General features: G+C 52.4%; 1 protein-coding gene across 3 annotated transcripts in view; it reads right to left on the reverse strand.

The window, feature by feature from the left end:
• EEPD1 (endonuclease/exonuclease/phosphatase family domain containing 1) overlaps window positions 1-21847 on the reverse strand; it is a 72241-nt gene that overhangs the window by 13506 nt on the left and 36888 nt on the right. For all 3 annotated transcript variants that reach the window (XM_090287024.1, XM_090287025.1, XM_090287023.1), the window contains exon 3: window positions 13680-13731. In XM_090287024.1, coding sequence (XP_090143150.1) covers window positions 13680-13731 — 52 coding nt within the window. The remainder of the gene's footprint in view (window positions 1-13679; window positions 13732-21847) is intronic.

Below are 21847 nucleotides of genomic sequence, written 5' to 3' on the forward strand. Positions count from 1 at the left end.
GCACCCCCCCTCACCCCAGGGAGATCAGTCAACCAGCCAGCCAGGGAGGCCCAGCCTCTGATGCCCGCCCCTGGGCTGGGACCAGCTACCTGCAGGCAGCCAGAAACAACCTCATCTCTCCTCACCATCCCAGGGCCTGCCACTGACACCTGAAGGCAGGTGACTCCCCCGTTCACACCCCGAGCCCCAGCCCACCTGAGCGGGTCCCATCCCTGGCAGTGCCACTTTGACCGGGAGGGTCAGCAGTGTGCAGAGGTGACACGGGATGGCGCTGCTCTCCATGTTCACGTTCTCGAAGACAGTCTTTGGGGACTCAAGTGGCCAGAGTGTGACCAGAATCGCCTGGGAACTTAGTAAACATGCAGATTCGCAGGCCCCACCGGGCCCCCCGAACGAGGGTCTTGGGGTGAGGCCCAGCAACCAGCATTTCAACCGCTCCCCCAGCTGACTCCGATGCCAGTTCACAGCTGGTGTTATGGGACGAAGGCCAGACAGTTCCCTTTTCCTTTGCTTTATATTTAAAAGCCCTTCCCTCCCAGGTTAACTCCAGCAGACCCGAGGCACCATGATTCCTAAACACCAGGGGCCTGTGTTCGTGCATCTGCAGCCTTGCTCCCAGCCCCTCCTCCCCGCCCTCTTCTTCACTATTTCTTATGTGTTTGGGGACAATTAATAATTTACCGGGGAAAGTGTTGATGGCTGAAAGCACGCTACGCCCAAACGTTCGTGATCGGCATTAGGTTATGGGTAGGTACATCCTTCCATTTCTAGGACTACAGAAGGACCTGCCAGTGTGCTGACACACGGGACCCGTCTGCGCGAACGGCTGTCAGCAAAGCTAAGCAGGGGAGTGCTGTCTAGATCCTTGCTTCTCAGGCTGTGGTCCACGGACCGGGAGCATTGACAGTGCCTGGGTATCTGTTCAGAACGTGCAGTGTCAGGCCCACCTCAGGCCTCCCGCACTGGGGTCTGTATTGTCCCGGGATCCCAGGGTGATGGACAAGCTTCGGGAAGCCTGCTCAGAGCCTTCTGTCCTGTTAACACCATCCCCACAGGGATGCCACCAGTGATACCCAAGCTAAGTGCCCACAGAATGGTGAAGCCCAAATTCAAGTTTACATTCAAGGTCACACAGCTGGAAGTCAGAGAGAGGGTCTGAACAGAGGTGTGTCTCCTGCCCTCTGCCTCAAAGGGGTGGGCCTGCCTGCTGAACCAAACCCCTTAGATCCTTCCTCCTGAAAATTTCCAAGGAAAACAAAGGCACCCCCTGAGAGCCCTCCCATCTGAACTGTTTTATGTAGAACAGCTGGATCTCAACTTTTCCGCTTCGCCCACAGAGCAAAAGGAAGAAATAGTATTCTCATAAGTCAAAATGGCTCACCAGGGTAGAAACGAAAAGGGGGAGGTGCATTGTGGCTGGAAATCGTCTCCCAGGTAACTGTGATCTGCACACCTCAGTACGCCTCAGCTCCCCCGCCCCCACACCACCTGTGCTTCTAAAGTCCCAGAGGCTAACCCACTGCCTGCTTCTGTCAGAATCATGCGGGTTCTTGTACATAAAACCATAGGTTTGCCAACTCCAGCCTTGACCAAATCAGAATCTCTGAGGTTGGGGCCTAGGTGTGCACTTCAGACAAGTTCCCTGAGCAATTCTGAACTGAAGTTAGAGACGCTCTAGACAAGGCTAGACAATCACTGACTTAGAACGCAGCCTCCATTCATACTGTTAGTCGTGTGGTGTGGACAGACAGCTCTTACCATTCCATGCAAACAAATACCATTTCAGCCCCACCCCACGCCCTGAAAGCGTCAGACTGTGGTTCTTCACAGCCAACCCTGGGAGATGAGCTGGCCACGGGATGGCTCCCAGCAGGCACGCCACAAACATCTGCAGAAAGAATGCATCAAAGGACAGCCCCTGGGGACCCCATCTTGTGGCCCCTGCCTCCCTGGATAGGTTATAAGAATGACCAGGGTCTACACTTGTTTCTCTACCTTCAGACCAGAGGGGGTGACATCACCCTTTAGCACCCCAGCACACCCCACTGATCAGCCGGCAGAACCATATCCACCCCATCCTGTGGTGTGGCCAGAGGGGACCCCCAAGGCAGGAGCGGGACAAGTGTACAAATGGGAGAGGAGACACAGACTCTCGCAGACACTGACACTCCTTTCCCCCTCTTCCCCTGGGAGAAGTGCTGTGTGAGCCCGATGAAGAAGCTCACTGCGCTGACAGGACATTAGTCCTCCCCCCACTCTTACAAAAAACTCTGTCAGCCTTTCTGAATGTCCCCCAAGCCCCACCTGAAGGCTGCCTGCAAAACTGCCTAGAATAAAAGAAGCTTCCTTTTAACAGGTGAAGTCTGGCTAAATCGAACAACAGTAAGAAAACACTGGCGGCCAACAGTCTCTGAGCAGGTTTGCTTCTGAATCCTCTGAAGAACGGACGCAAGGCAGGGAGGCACACGCAGGGAAGGGAACCAGCATCTCCGCACAGTGCCCACGGGCTGGCGGGCGCTCTTCGAGGACTGTCCCTGTTCATCCTAATGACAGCCCTGGAGGGCACCACGCCTGACAATGCCACGCAGCGCCCGCAGGTGGGCCAGGCAGGATGGAAGCGCAGGTTCCGGCCAAGTCTGCCGCTCCAGTGCACTCAGCAGAGAGGCTCAGGAAACACAGGTCAAACCAGCGACGCAGGTGAGCTCACTGCACCACACGCACTGCAAATCTGGGGTTCCCTGGAGCTGAGACCTCTAGAGCCACCACACCATTAAAGTCGGTTTCACCGTCCATGTGCGGGCTGCACGGGCCTGGGGACACAGCTCCCCCAGAAAGGCTGACCCATCGCACTGCAGCCTGCCCCCCAACAGGGGCCGGGGCGCCCCAACACGTAGCCAAATGTGTGCAGACGCGTAAGGCAGCCCCTGCCCGTGAAGCTGAGGCCCGGCCTTCTTTACCCCTGGAGGGAGGCGATGCGCTGATGGCCTAGGAGCCCCTTCCCGGTCAGCCCCGGGGGGCGGGTGCGCAGGGGCCTGTGGGGCGACAGAGCCGGGCAAGTTTGGGGGACAGAAAGGTCAGTCTGGTGGCCGCACAGAGGGCGAGTGGCAGAACGGTGAGGTGGGCGCGAGGGGGTGGTCAGGGCCGGGCCGCACAGGGTCCCCGTGCCCCGGGAGGGCTCTGCACCCTCTGTGAGCTGTGTCGGTGCCAACGCAGGGTGTGAACACGGTCGGTATGTGAAAGGGTCGCAGGGCTTCGGTGCGCGTGCAGGCAGGGACACACCTGCTAGGGAGGGCGGTGGGAGACGCGGCGACGTGGCCGTGGAGCGTGGCGGCAGGTCCGAGAGGGAACCAGGGCGTGAGCTGACGTGGCCCGAAGGAGGGAGGGCAGGCACGCGAACACTCACACGGGAGTGTCCACAGCGGCACCGTGGAACAGCCAGAAGACGGACACAGCCCCCAGGGCCGTCGGCAGGTGAGTGGGCCCACAGACTGTGACCTCCACACACGGGAACGGTACTGGGCCCCAGGGAGGAACGATGAACGAACACCCGCTGCCACAGGGACGAACCTTGTCACATTATCCTGCGCGAACAAGCCAGGCACCGAAGGCCACATACCATATGACGCCATTGGTACGAAAAGTCCAGAACCGGCAAAGCCAGAGAGACAGGACGCAGGCTGGTGGCTGCCCGCGGCTGGCAGGGGACAGAATGGGAGTCATGCTTATTCGGCGCTGGCTTCTCTTTGCGGGCGATGACAATGTTCTGGGACCAAACAGAGGGGATGGCCACACAACACTGTGAAGGTACCCAATGCCAATGAACCCTTCACTTTCAAATGGACTCTAAAATAATGAACTTCATGAACTGTGAGCAAAAATAATTAATTTTATGATATGTGAATTTCATGTCAATCATAAAAAAAAAACTGACATGGGCAATGGATTCGATGTTTGAGATAAAGCAGAGAAGGAGCTCTTTTCATTCTGCAACACCAGGCGCTGCAGCTGGAAAGCCTGGCTGTCCCTCAGGAGCCCTGCGTCAGCGCCACCCCCTTGGGGACGCGGCCACTAGACAGAGTTGATTCATTCTGGCGTTTTCTCTGCACCGTCATCGAGCCCTGGGAGAGGAACACACAGCCCAGTAAACTTTGGAAGGTAGGCTTTTGGAAGCTAAAAAAACAAAAAGATAGTATAGGGGCAAATAAAAAGAAGCACTTCTTCCCAAATTAGGGGCTCCCCTGTGAGTCATGACTGAGGCTCATTATGCCAAGTGCAGGCCAGTCGGAAACAGCAGGGAGTTTGGGAGGATTCTGTGGTATTTCTGGAGCATGTCGGGAAGGGGCAGGCACAGGGAAGCACCCCAATCTGAGCAGAGCTCCGGGGGGGCCGCACCATGGTCGGCACCTGGGCGCCATTCCGTGGATTCTAATGTGTCTCTGTCACTTGGGAAATGTACCAACACTGAAGGGTGACGAGGCAGTTTCATTTGGTTCTTCGAATGAAGAGCTGAACCAAGCCTTCAACAGGAAACGCTCTGCCCCAGACGTTCCATTTTACTTAAGAGTGAAAAAGCTGCCCCAGGCTTGTTAGGGGATGAGAACTTATTTCCTAAGACAAACCACAGTGATCTAGTCAACCGTAATGCTTCCTTTTCTAGAGTCTTCTTCTCTCTTTGATAATGTCAGGCTCACAGAACAGGTAACCCAGAAGGAAAGACGGCCTCTAAGCCCAAATCAAGCCTCCCAAATCGGAGCATTTTTACCCATGAGGTCTCAGATATGTCAACAGAAAGGGTAAGGACTGGGAAGCAAGAGAAAGCCAACACAATCAGGTAGGAAATGATGATTTACGTACTTAAAACCAAGAAAAATAAAATCATTTAGGAGAACAAAGTTGGCAGTTCCCATGAGCTGCCATCCCTACCTTCCCCTGGGAACAGCCACGTATTTTTCCAGCCCTGGACATGGATTTTCTCAGCCCGTAAACACTAGCTCTCTCAGCCTCACTCCAGAATGCAAGCCTCCCAGCACTTCCCGTGCGTTTCTGTGAAGAACCCCGCGTTATTTAGGGACCGGCACATTCAACAGAATTGGTACTCACAGACCCTCGGGGAAATTGCTCTGGTTGGCACTTTGCTTTGCCAGCCTTCCGCTGTTCTAAAAGGCACTTGTACACAGCTTGCCCTCCTCGGCGGCAATCATCACAAAAGTGGACGCTGCAGGAAATAGACTGGGTGAAAGTATTACTGACTCATGACTTATTTTATTCTTGTTTGCATTATGCCAAATCCTTGTCTTTAAAGCCTGCCTGCTTGCTACTTTATTTCAGGCAAACCCCAGAGATTCGGTTGTTCTTTTCCATGTGGGCAGCGAGCGATGGAGGGACCTGTGTGTTTTCCCTCCCAGACACGTGATGGCAGCAGGGACGGCAGATCTGGATCAGAGCACCCTCACTTTGGAGAGTGAGTGGAGAGGAGATGGGCTGGGTCCGAATCTCCTGTGTGAATGGGAGAAGCGGAAAGCCAGACCACCGCCCCCAACGCCCCCCCCCCCCCCCCCGCCAAGTGTCTTTTCGTCAGCCTCCCTCTACCGTTACATTTTTAGCCAGAGGCATTTAAAAATAGCCGCACTGCCTGACGTTAGTTTCAGAGGCTTTTCAGACTTCTTCCAACGCCCGGAGAGTGGATGGCGTGGAAGCACACAGGACAGAGGGCGGGGACGTATGACCCTGGGTGCTGTGGCAGTGCCCACAGCACACGAGAGGAGACCCATCGTTACGGATCAGAACCAGAGCAGTGCACCTTGGCTGGGGGCTCACGGCGTGCCCAGCATGACTGCAGTCCCTTACACATGTCGCCATGGCCCTGCGACAGAGGCATGATCCCCGCTGGAGAAATGAGGAACAAGGGCTGGAGGGATTAGCAGGGACCCAAATTCCTGTCTATTTGACCCCATTAAGCCACTCGCCAAAGCCGCTACAAGGGGGGGGGGGCGGGGTAATATGATCAAACTTGTATTTTAGAAGAGTTACTCCGGTAATAATATAAATGAGGGACTAAGTCACAGAGACCAAATAGTAATTTTATGTTTTCATTTTTCTCTCTGCTTTCAAGTTTTCTAGCCATCATAGAAATACTGATCAATGGCTTGAACTTTATCCATGTAGGAGACATGCACTTTACACACACACACAGACACACACACATACACACACACACGAGTTAATTCTTTTTCATAAATAAAAGCTGATTAATTGCCATTAATAAATAAATGAAGGCCCGAAAAAACATAATAAATATCCCGGCCATATCCTGAAATGACGCCTAAAAACACCTGTTCCTTCTTCCTCCCTTATTCACAAATACAGCCACTCACACAGTGCACAGCACAGGCGTCTGAATAATGAGACACAAAAGGAACGATCACCAGGCAGCAGGTGATCCCCGAGGGCTGCAGCCAGGTGGAGACAGGGAGGAAAGGTCGCCATAGAGAAGATGAGCAAGAACACAAAACTACAGTCTCACAATTTTATAATCTAGGGGAAAAGCCTTTAATGACCCCCCAGGCGCTGGTGCCAATGTTGGGATTCAGGCAAAAACCCAGACCTTGGACCCTTTCCCTTCCAGGTTCAGCCCTCCGGCTGTCAATGCCAAGGAGCTTGCTTTAGTCTTGGGCACTTATCCCTGTGCATTCTGGGAGCTGAACACATCAAGAAGATGCTCTGGGACTCACTGTGATTTTATACAGTCACTTAAGTCATTCTCTTGACTGGCCGCTTGCGTAGGAAGCCACTGGCAGATAACTAGGAAGGCAGACAATTTTAGAGAGACTCATATATCGGAGCTGCTGTATTTTCTCTGGCTGTCTTGTCCCACCTAATTAATTCTGCATGTGAAAGTGAGCCTGTATTTCACGGACAAGAGTTTGCTGGGACAGGCTAGGCAGGGAAGCAATGGGGAGGCAGCCCAGGTTAGAGCGTTTCAGGGAAGCCAAGTCTAGGATCTAGAGAAGAGTCTTGGATTACATTCATAAGGGATGTTAGCACACCTCTCTGCATTTCTATGCAGACGGATCAAAGTCTCTGAAAGCAGGCTGGATGCTTTCCCAGAAGTTTCAAATCTCATTAGGGCCCAAATCCACTGTTTCAATGTTGCCCAAGCAATATTTTATCACCTGTAGGAACTACTCTTTCTAAATGGGTAGTTAACGACTTCATAGATCACTCCACTGAGTTCATTTTGTCAAAGTAAGCCTCCACGACCAGCTCCATCTGTATCATTTCACCTGCTAAGAACCAGCATACATGTTTTTAGCAACCGAGCCACCCACTTTTACCTGCCTGCCCTTCCGTTTCATTTCAAATGACAAATCAGCCCAAACTTTGCTGAATACAAAGTCGGGCTCGCAAGAAATGAATGAATCATTCAGGCAAGTCTCAGAATTCTCTCAAAAAAGTGAATTGGAAGTTCTCTCATATCAACTCATTGTTAGCATTTCCTGGTAAGGGAAGCATTTGAGGGTGGACTGAACAAGACAGGAAATTGCATGTAACTCCTGTCACCATGGAGACGCGGGTGTTTGCAGGAGCTGGTGGCTACATGCAACGGTTGTGAAGGGCATGCAATGAGCCGAGCAGATTTTCCTTCTGCTGAAAAGCAAACCGAAGTCAAGAAACTAATGATGCCGGGAAAAAGTGCTTAGTATGTACCACGGATGAGCACAGCCTTTCCATGCTGGGAAAACCCAGAGCAAGTCCTCTTCCAAGCCAATACATGGTGGAGGACAGCAGTTTTCAAACATTTTTGACCATGACTCACATAAATAAATCATTTTTACCAGGCAATCTGGTATATGTGTCTGCCTGCCAACTATATATGTAAGCTATACATATAAACTATAGATGCATGCATGTATCAGTCTATCCATCCCTCTACTATCCACTCATCCATCCACCCACTCACCCACCCACTCACCCATTCATGTACTTGTATAATAACACAAGTGATGGTTGTCATTTACTGAAGTGACTTCATAACCTATAACCTGAGAATCAAAATCAGGTATTTCTCACCACGCAGTCCTTGGTCTCACTAGTATCATGGGGCCATCTCCTCTTCATTCTCTCTTTGCCAGACCACATGAAATCCTTTGTTGGACTTTATGTAGATAAAGCCTTCAAAGTTTCCTCAAACAAGCCAAATTGTGTCACCAAAGTCAAACCAGCTCTGGGACACTGAGTGCGAATTGCCCGTGAGGAACCTAGCAAATGAAACACCCCTTCACCAGGCGTGGGGCCGAGACACTCAGTCACCTGTTCCTAATAAGATTAACAGCCACATGGGCCAGAGGCAGTGAAATGACAGATTCAAAGTGCTGCCAACCAAGAATCTTAAGTCCAGAAAAAACACCTTTCAAAACTGAAGGTGCAGTGTGTTCCCAGGCAGCCAGAACTGCAAGAAGGCGGGGCTAGCAGACCTTCCTTATAACGAATACTAAGAAAGTACTTTACGCTGAAAGCAAGTGACCCCAGACCGACTCAAATCCTCATGAAAAAAATGCAGAGAATAGTAAAGGTAATTATGTCATTATAAAAGTATAAATGTATGCTTCCTCCTTTATTCCTGCTGTATGAACAACACATACACAGTTGTACTACTGGGCCTGTAACACAGAGAAGTGCAATATAGTTGGTAGCAGCCCGAAGGAGATGGGCTGGAATAAAGATGTACTTGAATAAGAAAGTGATGCCAAACGGTATCATGAATCCACAGAAACAATTCAAGGAAACCAGGAATGATAAATAACAAGGTTAATGTAGAGAACTCTAAAAACATTGGGTTGGCCAAAAAGTGCATATGGTTTTTTTCTCTAAAATAAAAGACACATATTTCATTTTCACCAATAACTTTATTGATCTGGATATTTTGAGTATGTCAGCTGTCTCCTGCTATTGGCTTCTAGTGGGTAGAGGCCAGGGGTGCTGCTAAACATCTTCCAACGCATAAGACAGCCCCGCAGCAAAGAATTATTTGGCCAAAATATCAGTGGTACCAAGAAACTTTGCAAACCACTTTTGACGTGTTCCATCAGTTACAGCACCTTTTCCATACCCTGCACAAATCTTTTTTTTTTTTGCATTACAATTGCATTTTTACCTTTCTTGAAATAATAAAGCATAATATGTTAAAAAATGTTGCAGATATTCTTCCATCTTCAATATTAAAATGGCTGCACAAATGTTCACCAGTTTTGATACGTTTTTCTTTTTTTTCTTACGGCATGCTGCTATGACAGCTGCACAATATCATCCGACAAAATTGTTTCAAATGCAGTTGAAGACAACCAAGCACTACCAGAGCCATGGTACGGAAAAAAAACGAAACAAATTTTTTTGGCCAACCTGATATATACTTGTTCTGCTTTCTCCTCTCCTCTTCTTTGAAAGGCAGAGGAATATGTAACAATGTATAGTTGGGTCGACAGCATATTTAGATGTAACATGTGTAACAAGAGCACAGAAAGGGGAAAGGGATAAAAACTCCATAGGAGTGGCGTGTCTATATCTCACTGAAATAAGCTGGTATAAATCTGATCGATTAAGATGCATATGTTAAACTCTAGAGCAACCACTAAGAAAATAAATCACTAAAAAAAAGCATAGTAAATAAAAGGTCACTCGTCGTTGAATTAGCTTATCTTCGGTAGTTGGTAAAGCTTAAGGGAATTTAAAAGTCCTATTCAGGGACTCTACTTGCTGTTCACTCCAAATAAGAGCTTTTCATAAAAACAGAAAAGCAGTGGGGGCCCCTAAATCTACACGGTGTCTTGTGATGCTTTTAAAAGAGTCAGGATAAAGTGCATCTTCTTCTGCTTCTTTTTATTTTTTAAATGAACTGTGAAGCCTGACCTATATCATTCACCAAGATGCTCCATTTCCTGGCAGCTGAGGGGCTTGGGAAGAGCCCACCCCAGAGCCCTCTCCAGCAGGGGCGGGGCCCCGCGTACGCCTGGCCACGTGGAGCTGGTGCAAGGTGGCCTTGGTGGCCCCTGAACACCTGAGCCGGGCTCCACACAGGGCCTGGGGGAGCCCAAGCTCTGAGCTCCACAGGGGTCCCCATTTCTGCTTGCTGTCCCCTTCAGGGAAGGTAGCAAACTGCCTGTGAGCGGGATTTAGCCAGGAACATGATTACAATGAGCTGGATCACGATTAGACACTGACCTAATGCATCCCACTAGAAAAAAACATACCTCACAGATGTTGGCTGGAAGAGACCCTGACTAGCTACTGGTCTAAATACCAAGTTCCGTTTTCCTGGGCCCAGGCTCACTGGGGAAATGCATTTATCAAACACAGAAGCACTAAAACACTTAGAGACCACGTGCTCCACCTGTAGAAAAAGTAGACCAAGAGCTGGACTTCAAAGCTGAGGTTCTGGGAAAGCGCCTGGCAGCGGCCCCCACGAAAGACAGGCAGGCATTTCGTCCCAGACTATCCGGCAAAGGGGGAGGCTCCTATTTTAGCAATGTGCTAATGGCAACAAATCAATCTCAAGTGGGGGTTCTCCAGAGAGAAGGCAGAGAGCGTTATCGATGATAATGATGGTATAAGATATTGATGATGGTGACCATACGAGGTATCGATGATGATGATGATGATGACGATGACCACAGAGTATCATTGTGACCCGCACCCTCCCCCCCAATGCTAAAAGGAAACCGAGGCTTATCAGTAACCTGCCAGAGAGGTCCCACAGCTCGGAAACCGCAGGGGGGTCTCACCCCAGCCTGTGGGTCCCCAGAGCCCGGGTGCCGGAGGACCAGGCGTGGACACAGCCAGCTTTGCTCGACGGCCGGGTCTCAGGCACGGCCTGCGAGGCCGGGGAGGCTGGAGTGGGCGTGCGGTTAGCGCGGGCAATGGCCGTGAGTCCGGCAGGTCTAGGGCTGGGCTGGCCAGTGCTCTGCCCTCTGACCCTTCAGGAGGAGGGTGACCTCCAGCTGGAGTTGACGGCCAAACTATTGTTTGCAGCTTTGCAGGAAGCTGTTTGAAAGGGTCATTGAAAAATGATCCTACTAAATCAAGCTGTACCAATATTTTTATTTCCTTTCATGCAATGCCATATTTTAAAGGCATGAGGTGGGCCTGTTTACAAAGCCTGGGAAATAAGTCTGTGCAACTTAAGTTTAAAAAACACAAAAGCGCCCCACCCTTAAAGCAAAGAGGGCAGCGCCGGAGGCCCACACCACCCCCAGAGCAAGGCCTGGCCCTCCGCGGCTCGCGCACATCGGACCAAATGGCCGCCAGGTCCAAACGCCTCTCAGAGGACTGTCACCTGTCCTGACGGTCACGCACATTAAATCATCTTCTCGTGGTTCTGACCAATTTTCTAAACAAGAAATTGGTAGAGCAACATAAGATTATTAGCTGTAGGGTTTATAGCTTATTTTTTTAATAAGTGACAAATATCACTGTCACTTGTCCGGGAGATGGCTTTCTGTAGTGTTAGCGGAGAAGGGCACTTTGGAGACCTGGCATCCCATGTGTCCCCAACATACTGCACCCGATTTAAGACAAAGAACAGCTGAAGGGGTAAAAATCGGAACCCGGCGGCTCTATGTATGGTGGGGGGTCACCATTCGGGTCTCCCCAGAAAGCATGTGTCGATGGTGAGGAAGACAGATAAAACGCACGGCATGAAGCCCAGTACAGAGCCCTGGAGCACAGAGGAGAGAAATGTCAGAAAGCAGAGTGTGAGAAGGAGAATTTCCCCCTTTTCCCAGTGCAACCAAGGATCCACGGTGGAAAGGACACCCAAGGGAGCTAGGGTGGGAAGGAAGCACAGAGAGCAGTTAGTTTGCTCCTTGCCTGGCACAGAGAAAGCTCAGCAGAGGCCTGTGGAGTGAGTGGCTAACGAATTCACCACCCAAAGGAGGAAGGAACTGTGCCCTTGGCTCCCGGCTGGCCCCTGCGCCTACCTCGACCGCCTTGTAAAGCTGTCTGCTGGTCACACGCGGACAAAGTACCAAACCACCACCAGACTCGGGGAGGAGGAGGAGGAGGAGGAGGGAGGGGCAGTAACAGGTCCACTTTGAGGGACCCCTCAGCGCCAGACACAGTCTAAGCCTTTCACACTGACACCTGCTTCATCTTTGGAAACCTCCGTGACTGTGGATTATAGAGATTCCCGCTCTGCAGTCTGGGAGCCTGAAGCCCAGGGAGGATTAGATCACAGTCAGAATGGAGGAGGCAGACTCCGGACCCCGGCTGTCTGACCCCACCAGTCCGCACCCCACGTCGGCCGAACTGTGCGGCCTCTCGCGATCAGACCCTAAGAGCCCCAGAGCCCTCGCCAATATCTCTGGTGCCTGCGTTTTTATTATTCTGATGCCCCTTAGCCCACAGACTCCACAGGCTCCCCAGCTTGGTCTGATGTTGTTGCTTTGGTTTGATTTTTTAAATTGAGAAGTAAAACAAAAAACAGCAGTGAATACTGAAAAGAGAATTGCTTTAGGAGAGAGAACTTTTAAAAAGTTTCAGGACCATACGAAGAATCTCCATGTACTCCTGGATCTAGTACGATTTAATGTCTGGGTGCTCATTAAGAATTGATATCCATAATTAAGAATTAATATGACTTGAGTGCCTTCGCATTTAGAAAGCCCTTCAACTACACTAATTCATCTGGCTGTCACGTCGCCGGTGCGAGGCCAGGCGGGCGGCACGAGCCTTGCTTTACCCAAGATCGAAATGAGGCCGATGGGCGTTAAATTTAGAGCCAGAGCCCAGACCCCCCACCCCTCACATCGCGGCTCGGTGCGTAAAAACAAAGTCAGCTTCGGTACCAACAAGTAGGCTGACCGCTAACCCAAACGGTTTAAATCTAGAAATAAAATAATATCACATCAGTGCTTCCCTCCAATTAACACCCACAGTCACGTAGGTGGGGAGTCCTGAGCTACCCAGAGGGGCAGCGGAGTATGAGTTGGGGGGTCTGTGGGTGGCACTTGGGAGCCTGGCCTCATTGGCACCTGCCCAGCCTGCTTTGGGGAGCCCACCCCACCTTGGACTCAGAACTTGAACCCCCCAGCTGGCCAGGGATCCCAGCTGCGTCTTGACTTGAACAAAGAAAGCCGAGATACACCAGGTAGCCCTTTCAGGGCACAATGACCGCCTCCGTTTGAGTTTCCCAATCCTCAGAAGTAGCCCCAAAAGAATCTCGCACTCATGAACTTGTCTATGAATTTAGAAAAATTATTGACTTTCGAAATGGAACCACGGGGTTCAGTTCCTTACTCCACCATGTTACGTCACCTCTCTGGGCCTCGAGCCCATCATCCCCAGATAATCACACACGCAGCGGACATGGGGTGAGGTGGCCCTCAGGGAGTCTGGGTGGCGTCCGGGGTGCGGTGTCTGCTCCAGAGCACGGCCCATGGCGGGGTGAGCTTCTGCCGTCACTGCCCCGGAGGGCCCAGCCAGGTAGGGTTTGCAAGTGTGAACACAGAGGAGCAACGTGGGGGGGTTTGATTCAGTGGCGCACGGAGCGCTGACTGTTAAGAATACAAAGAAGCAGATAAACTTTGCGGAAGCGCTGTCTCTGGCAACAGGAAGCTGAGTTTTTTCTGTGTGTGCCACTCTGCTCCGAGGTTGTCAGTGTAGGGTAGGAAGAACAAAATATTTACCTTTTCCAAGGCCTCTCTGTCAAGGAGTTCCTGCACAGCCAGAAGCTTGATGCTGTAAGAAAAAATTAAAACCACACTTAAAAACAAGCCATTTCGTGTCACCAAGCATCACGCAGGTCACAAGAACAAAAGTCTGAAATTTCGGTCTGCATTTCTGCGTCACCTCCCATCGTCAGGTGACCTTGGGTTTGAATGGGAATGACCATTTCACAACTATTTAAAACGCCTCTGTATTATGGAAGTGCAAATGCCCAGAAGAGTCGAAAACATGGACTTGAACAGGTATGTGCACACCCGTGTTCACGGCAGAGCTGTCTGCCGTGGCCACAAGGCGGAAACCACCCAAATGTCCATCACTGATGCGTGGACAAACAAATCGGGTACATGCATACGACGGAATACGATCCAGCTTTAAAAAGAAGGACATTCTGGCCTGTGCTGCAACGGGGTGACCTTGAGGCCACTATGAAACAAATAAGCCCGACAGAGGACAAATGCCATGTGATCCCACCTCTATGACGTCCCTGGAGCTGTCAAACTCAGAGCCAGGAAGCAGCAGGATGGTTCCCACGCACTGAGGGGTGGGTAGGAGTCAGTGCTTCCTGGAGACAGAGTCCCACTGCAGGTGACAAGACAGTCCCGGAGGCGGAGGGTGGGGATGGGTGCACAATGGGAATGTCCTTAAGGCCACTGCATTTGATACTTACAAATGATTAAAGTTACAGTAAATTTTGTTACGTACATTTCACTACAAAAAAACAGAAGTAATTGATAGCTGCTTCATGTAAGGAATTTGAATAAATTCAGAGGAATATAAAGAAGAAAATAGTCGTCCGTGTTCAGTATTAATCCTGCCCTGATGTCCCTTTGATGATAACAAGCAAAGAGCTAAAATCAGGGCTTACGAAGAGGCCTGCTCAGCAGCTCCCTGGCTTCCTGCCCGTGGATCAAGCCCTACTGTGTGCAGGCAGCCGAGGGTACATGACAACTCTGATGTGCCCACGGCCCACCAGGGGCTCACAGCACATTGGAGGCCGCAGTCAGGCCAGGGTACGAGGTGCGGTGTGCCGCGTGGACGGGCTGAGACTCAGAGAGGAGCCTGGCCCAGGAGAGGTCAGAGAAGGCTTCCTGGAGGAGGGGCCGGGTACGCTTTGCCAGGGGGAGGGGGCTGGGGACAACAGCGACCCACAGAGGGCCAGCACAGGCAAAGGCACCAAGGGGAGGGGGAGGGCGCAGGGTGGACACAGCCCACCCATTTCCAGTCCAGGCGCCAGAGCCCAGACGGCAGCCAGCAACCGAGATGTGACAGGAGAGGTATTTTCCCTTTTGTGACAAGTGGCTTCTGACGTGTTCAAGGTCACAATGAGCAGGCAGCCAAGGCAGGACTCATGGGCACAAAGGAGGAGACAGGAGAGGGCAGTGCCACTACCTAGGGGTGGGTCCCTGCTGAGAGGGCCAGCGCACTCCCTCCTTACCTGGCTAATTTGCTATGGTCCCTGGCCACTGTGCCCGACGCCCACGGGCTCTCCGGAGCAGAAAGGGGCCCCACCTGCACCACACACCTTGCTCACAGTGGGTTGTGCCCACGACAAGGTTCACCCTAATCTACCAAATCTCCGTAATCTCTCTGTGCGGCTCAGCAAGCGCTATCCAACCCAATGCAATGACTTAAGAGCTACGCCAGGAAGTGCACTAGAAGTTTTTAAGGCTTACGAGAAACCACCACCACTAACAACAATGATTTAGCAAACGTCGGGGCTGATGGACAGGACGTGGGCATTCCCTCTGCTCCAATCACGTTGACTTTCCTTCCTTCGTCTCTTGGGCACGTTTGCTTTGTTGTTTCTCTGGCTTGGAAGGGTCTTCCCCAGAGCTTTGAACACCCACTCCCACTCGCTGCGCCACTCAGGCTAAATGCAAGGCTGTCTCCTCCACGCAACGCCCCCGGCCACTGCGTCGTCTTTGCTTCAGCGTACTGATGATGGGGTCGTAAAGCATTTATTTGCTGGGCATGCTTTGGTCGGTTTCCTCCCAACCAGCATGGAAGCTCCTTGAGGCTGAGGGACTCAAGGGTCTCCTCGCCACTGCATCTGTAGTGTCTCTAACTGATATCTGGGAAGTATTCAAGGAAAAGCTACTGACCTACTACTGGCAGGGCCATGCTGCCTAAGGCCAGGCCGCTACTGCAGCTCACCCCTCCTGGCTTGGCTAGGTCAAATCCATGGCCAAGCCTCAGTCTCTCCATCCAAAAAAGAAGGCCTCAAAGGAGATGAGCAAGGGTGTCCCCCTCAGTGGAAGGGGCTCCGTACATCTGCCTAGATGCCTGCCATTCAGTGTGTCTGAGGGCAGGTTGCAGCCATAGGCCACGCCTCAGCATACCCTGATTCCCTGCCTACGAGTCTTGGTTCCAGGGTACAAATCTGGACGGCAATTCCTATGCTAAGGAGTTTCTAGCTGGGGCTCAAGTTTCAGAAGCTTAAATTGCTTCTAAAATAACCACGGAAAATATTTATACTGGCGGAACTTTTTAAATAGTCTCTTGTTCCTGCCCCTCTTCACGATCCTAAAGCCCAATGTGGGATCAGATATCAGATATTAATAGGTCAGAGAAAAGGTTTGAACACTGTGAGGACATTCCACTCTCTTTTCCTCCCTATTTGCAAAGACACTACATTGAAACCACTGCAGAACACAAGTCCCAAACCAACAGCCTCAGGCTCTGAATGCAATGACATTAAAGCGACTTCCGTTGCCTCTTACTTACGTCAAAGCCTGAAGGACGCCACTCCCTGCTCCCGACCCTTTGCCCGCCTCTTGAGCAAGGATGGCAGACGCTCAGCATGCATATGGCTGCTCCCCAGCCCTCTCCGCCTCCTTCATGACAATTGTCCCCTTTTAACTAAGATACAGCTTGAGAATCCTTCTCAGCACTCCAAGGAGCCCCAACCAGCCTATTGGAGTTTGTCATGTGAGATTAAACTAATGTCACATCTGCTCTAGAAACAATACCAAATAGTATTAATGTGGGAGAGGTACTGAAAAAAGAAAAAGAAAAAACAGAGACATGTTTCCACACTAAACCCAGTGACACAAGACGAGACTGTGTGAGGGGCAGGGGAGAAACGCTGCAGCAGATGGGGAGACGGTGTCCGGGCACGCAAGTCTACACGGTCTGAGGTTCAAGGTGAGCGCAGAGCGTGTTCACACGAAGCTGCCGCCACCGCCACCTTGCCCGCTGGGTCTCTTCAGGAAGCTGTGCTTTCTAACTCCTCACCGCTGGGGTCCTCGGCTATGGGAGGTGCTTCCTGTTACATAACTACCCTCATGTTCTTTCTTTCCTCACTGGAAACCCTCCAGGTTGACAGTATCGCTTTCCTGCTTCTGGTATCAGATCCTTCCAGCGCACAGGACACTCCCTGGGAGGGAATCTCACACACGAAGGAACAACAAGCCCATTTACCCAGCGCTCCATTCGACACCTCTGACTTCTCACCTGGAAGGGAATCTCGTCTCTCATTTCTTTCTTTTTTCTTTTTAATTCTCACCTGAGGATATGTTTACCGATTTGAGAGAGAGAGAGACATCAGTTGGGTGCCCCCGTGCATGCCCTGACTGGGGATGGAAGCCGCACCCCCGCTGTGCGCCCTGCCCGGGAATCAAACCCGCTACCTTCTGGGGTCAGGGATGACGCTCCAACCAGCTAAGCACCCGGCCAGGGCTCATCTCTCACTTTCGGTCCTGCTCCTCCTTCTCTCCCTCCTTCCTTCCCACCTTCCATCCCTTTTGCTAATTCTGCAAACATACACTGAATCCTTTCTATGCGTCAGAAACTGTGCCAGGCGCCAGGGGGACCAGGATGAACCCCAAATCCCTTGCTTCCAGGGTCTAGGAGGCTGCTCGGGCACAGCCCAGGGAGGCGCGTCTCCATGAGACTTTCCCAGGTCCCCACGCGGACCAGCAGAGCTGGGCGACATGGGACGTTTCTGCCGGGTGAGCTTGGTTGGCATGCCCCGAGAACGGCGGCGCTCCATCAGATGGGCGCTGCCATGAGCAGCAATTTCTTTTTCTGCACTTGACTTTGAGAAGAGAGGCACATCACACCAAGCAGTGATTTATTTAGAAAAATGGCAACTCAAGGGGAAGTTCTGAAGTCAAGATGGGCCACACTTAGAAAGTCCTAGAATGCACGCAAGGTGAGGCGCTTGAGGGCAGATGTCTTATCCAGCCAGGGGCACCTGCAACCGCGGGGTCTCCAGCAGAACTAGAGGTGGCGGTGGGCATGTGCCAGGCGGACACCAGTGGCAGGGAAGGAAGACAGCACAGTTGAAGAAGCAGAAGGCAAGGGCATCCCTGCAGCCCGGGACGCCTTAGGGCTGCGGACTGATGGAACCTCACTGGCCCCTGACGAGGCAGGTGAGAGGTAACGCTATGGGTGCTGCGAGCACATACTGGACGTAAGAAAGTTACTAACACAATACGCGGTCTGTGGTTCCCTCTCAACGCTTCAGCCCAAATTCCTCATCTGACTTTTGCTGCAGACCTTTCACCTCTTAGGCCAGACAAAGTCGCCTCTGGGTGTTGTCAGAGGCAGAAAGGCCTCATTAATCCACAGGAAGCAAATGCTCACCCGCCCTTGCAATACAGACCAGCCAGGGAGCTTCTCTGGGCAGGGAGTGGTTGGAAGCAGCAAGTATGAGGGTAGATTTCACAAGAACCTCTTATCTGTTTTTTGAAAAGAAGTTCTTGACAGAGAACATTTCCCTGCAGAAAATTTAGAAAACACACACACGCACACACAGAAGGAAGAGAAGCATCAGCCACAATCTTGCTACCTAAAAAATACCACTAATGTTTTGATTCACATCCTTTTAGACTTTAAAAAAATAAATGTATCCATTTTATAAAGCTGAATATTGTATCTGCTGTTTCTGTTATCTTTAAATTGCCCCTAAATGATAAATTATGGTCATTATTGACGCAATTCCACGTCATTAAGTATTGGATGTAATTTTAATGGAGACGTACATGTAGACATAAATACAGCTCTACACTGGAATAATCTTTGTTGGACGCCAAGGCTCTCTGAAATTTTTCACTGTTCTAATGATCACGTTGGGGGAAAACTTTGCATACACTCCTTTCCGAATACCTTTAATTGTTTCAAACAACAAGCTTCCAGGAGGTCAAAGGGTCCCGCGTTCTGAGGAATTTAAAACACTTTTGCGAAACTGCTTTGCAGAAGGAGACTTGCACCGGCCACGGCGCGACCCGCTCGCTCCCTCGGCCTGCATGACTTGAGTAAACCCTCCCTAATCCAAAGGGGGGAACGGTGTTATTACGCGGCTTAAATGCACGCTGATGTGGTCACCGGAGGAACTGAACTCTTAGTGGCCGATTTCTGTTCTTCTTTCATCAGAGCGGGTGAGTGGCGGGCGGGAGGGCAGCCGTCCAAGGAAGTGGCTGCAGCAACTGCAAGAAGTATGATCAAAGCCCACTCGCTGGAGAGAAAAACTTTTTAAAGAGAGAGTCTGGAAAGTTTTACTCATTGGCTCAGAATCGTGGGGGTCAACCAGAACTGGAGCTGGGGGTGGGCCTCTTCCCTGCGTTTGGGGAAGGTTCACCCATTCAAGTATGTGGAATGCAAAAGAATTTAGTTAGACTGGACACCCCTCTGCAGTCTGAAGCCCAGAGGTTTTCGGGGGCGGGGAGTGGGGGCTGTGCAGTGACGCTGCAGGTAGCTACCTGCTCTTTCCTCCCACCAGGTGCAGCCCCAGCATCAGGGGCAGTGCCGGCCCTGGGTCCCCAGGACGGCCAGATCCTCACCAAGACCTCTCCTGTGGCCACAGCCACCCCCAGTCCCGGGACCTATGGTGCTCAACAGACTGGACCACACACCCCAGACAGCAAGGCCGCTGGGCATCGTGACTGCAGGCTTCCAGAAGGTGCTGAGGGCTCCGCGTCAGGGACAAACGGGCCCTTGCCCTGTGCTCAGAGCCTCGGTTACCTGCAACACGTCCCCCCTGGCCTCTGGAGTCAGCTTCAGACGTGTGGGGGACCTGGCTGGCCTCTGGATGCCTGTCCCTCCGAGTTGCCAAGAGGAGAAAACCCACTCGATCTGCTCAGCCATGAAGACGGGCTGCTGGCTGTCCACACTGCGGGCTGCGGCCGAGGGCGAGCCCCTTGCAAGTAACAGCAGCACCCGCGCTGCCAAGCTTTGATCTCCAGGGCACCCCCAGGAGCACTAGGGGCTTGGTGACCCGGCCTCGCCTCTGGGAGGAGGGAGGCCGGCCACGGCTGGTTTTTGTTAAGCAATGGCATCTCGGACAGTCTTCAAAGCCAGGGGTCCCCTGGTGCCATTGCTCTGAACTCCAGCTGCTGTGTGAAACCTTATCCTCCGGCCTGTAAATCAGGCCCCTCCGGCCCCTCACTGTCTTTAACTTAAAACACGGAATTCAGGGAGGCCCGGGAGGCCCCCTCCCAGCCCCAACCTCCCTCTCCCCTCCCCCTCCCCGCAACAGCCCTGGCTGGCTCAGACCTCGCGGTGCGGGCAGTCAGGCCAGGACAGCTGCCCGGGATCCCGGCAGGAACTGCGGACGCTGTAATACAGAAGATGCTGGACAGGACAGGGACCTGTCACTCCGTCAGCCCAGTTCTCCGAGCTCAGGGACCAAGCTGACAGCGTCAAAAGCTCTCCCAGGAAGCAGGTGGGAGGGAAAAAAGACACGGCGGCTTGGAGGCTCGTGTGCATTTCCAACAACCGTCTGCATGTATTTTTGGATCGAGGACAGTGGCTCTGGGGCCTCGGTGAGCGTCACCTGGAGTGTCGTTCAAACAAACTGCTGGGCCCCACCCCCGAGTTTTCTCCTGAAGCAGGTCTGCCGTGGGGCCTGAGAGCTGGCATTGCCCGCAAGCTCCCAGGAGAGGCAGATGTGGCAGCTGGGAAGCGCACTGGGACCACGGAGTTAGGGCACGCTAGCTAACGAAGAAGGCCACTTCCACGAGGATGCAACACAGCCAGCTTGACGCAGGACACGGCCGAGCGTTCCTGTGCACACCTGGTGCGGGGGACTCTGTGGGGAGACCCCCAGCGGCGCAGTGGGGGAGCCAGGTGGGCCGGTACAACGCTCGTGTCTCAGACAGGACCTCTACTTCCTGTGGAAACTCTGCTTAAAAAGTCAAATGTCACAAACAGAGTACTCAGCCCAGCTGACCTTGGGTCGTGATGTCCAGTTTGCAAGATGGCCTCCTTCTGCTTCTCGTGTGTCTGTCCCACGCTCTTCGCTGTCCCTCCCACTCAGCAGAGCGTCTACCCCTTTCCAGGACCAGCAGGCTCATCCACACGCTGGCAGGACCGACCCACGGCCGTGCCCAGGCCCCGCGATGACACCGCTGTCCGTGCCGGCCCTGCCAGACCCTGCCCACCTCGGCCGCGAATCACCTGCACCGGGCTGGCCCCTGCAGCCCCTCGCTGCTGTTCTCCTGAGGCTCTGGGCAGCGTCCCCTCCCTAAAGTCCATATCAGGAAGTCCTCACCCCTAGTAGTGCCTCCCACTGGGACTGGAATCGAGATCGGGTCTTTACAAAGGTAATTAAGTGAAAATAGGGCCAACAGAGCCACCCTCATCCAGGGACAGGTGTCCTTACAAGCAGGGGCGATGAGGACAGATGTGCACAGACAGAAGACCACGTGAAGACACAGGGAGGAGACGGCCATCTGCAAGCCAGCAGGGGAGGCCCCAAAGAAGCCAGCCCAGTAGACACGCTGGTCTCAGACGTGCGGTCCCCAGAACTGAGAGAAGTCACGTTTCTGCTGTTTAGGCCACGCAGTCTGGTGCTTTGTCACGGCCACCTTTTCCATAACTGTAAAGAGGAGCTCAAAGCTCCGATCGGTCACGATGAAATGGGAAGCGACGCGGCCAGGACTTGGAACAGCCTGCTCCGGTGGCCAGAGCCACCCCCCAGGCCCAGAAGAGACGGCATCAGGCCAAGGAGCACGGTGCTTCCCGGGCCAGGCTCGGTCCGCAAGCCACACGCAGCCTCCTGCTAATCTGCCCCGAACACGCAGCCCCCACGGCCCCTCCAGCCGTGGCGCCCTCAGCCTCTTCTTAAACCTGGCAACAGGAAAGAGTCAGGAATTCACACTGAGTTACCTGACAACCACCCCCAACA

This window comes from Furipterus horrens, unplaced genomic scaffold, assembly GCF_987537825.1.
Source record: "Furipterus horrens unplaced genomic scaffold, mFurHor1.1.pri manual_scaffold_9, whole genome shotgun sequence".
Classification (NCBI taxonomy): Eukaryota; Metazoa; Chordata; class Mammalia; order Chiroptera; family Furipteridae; genus Furipterus; species Furipterus horrens.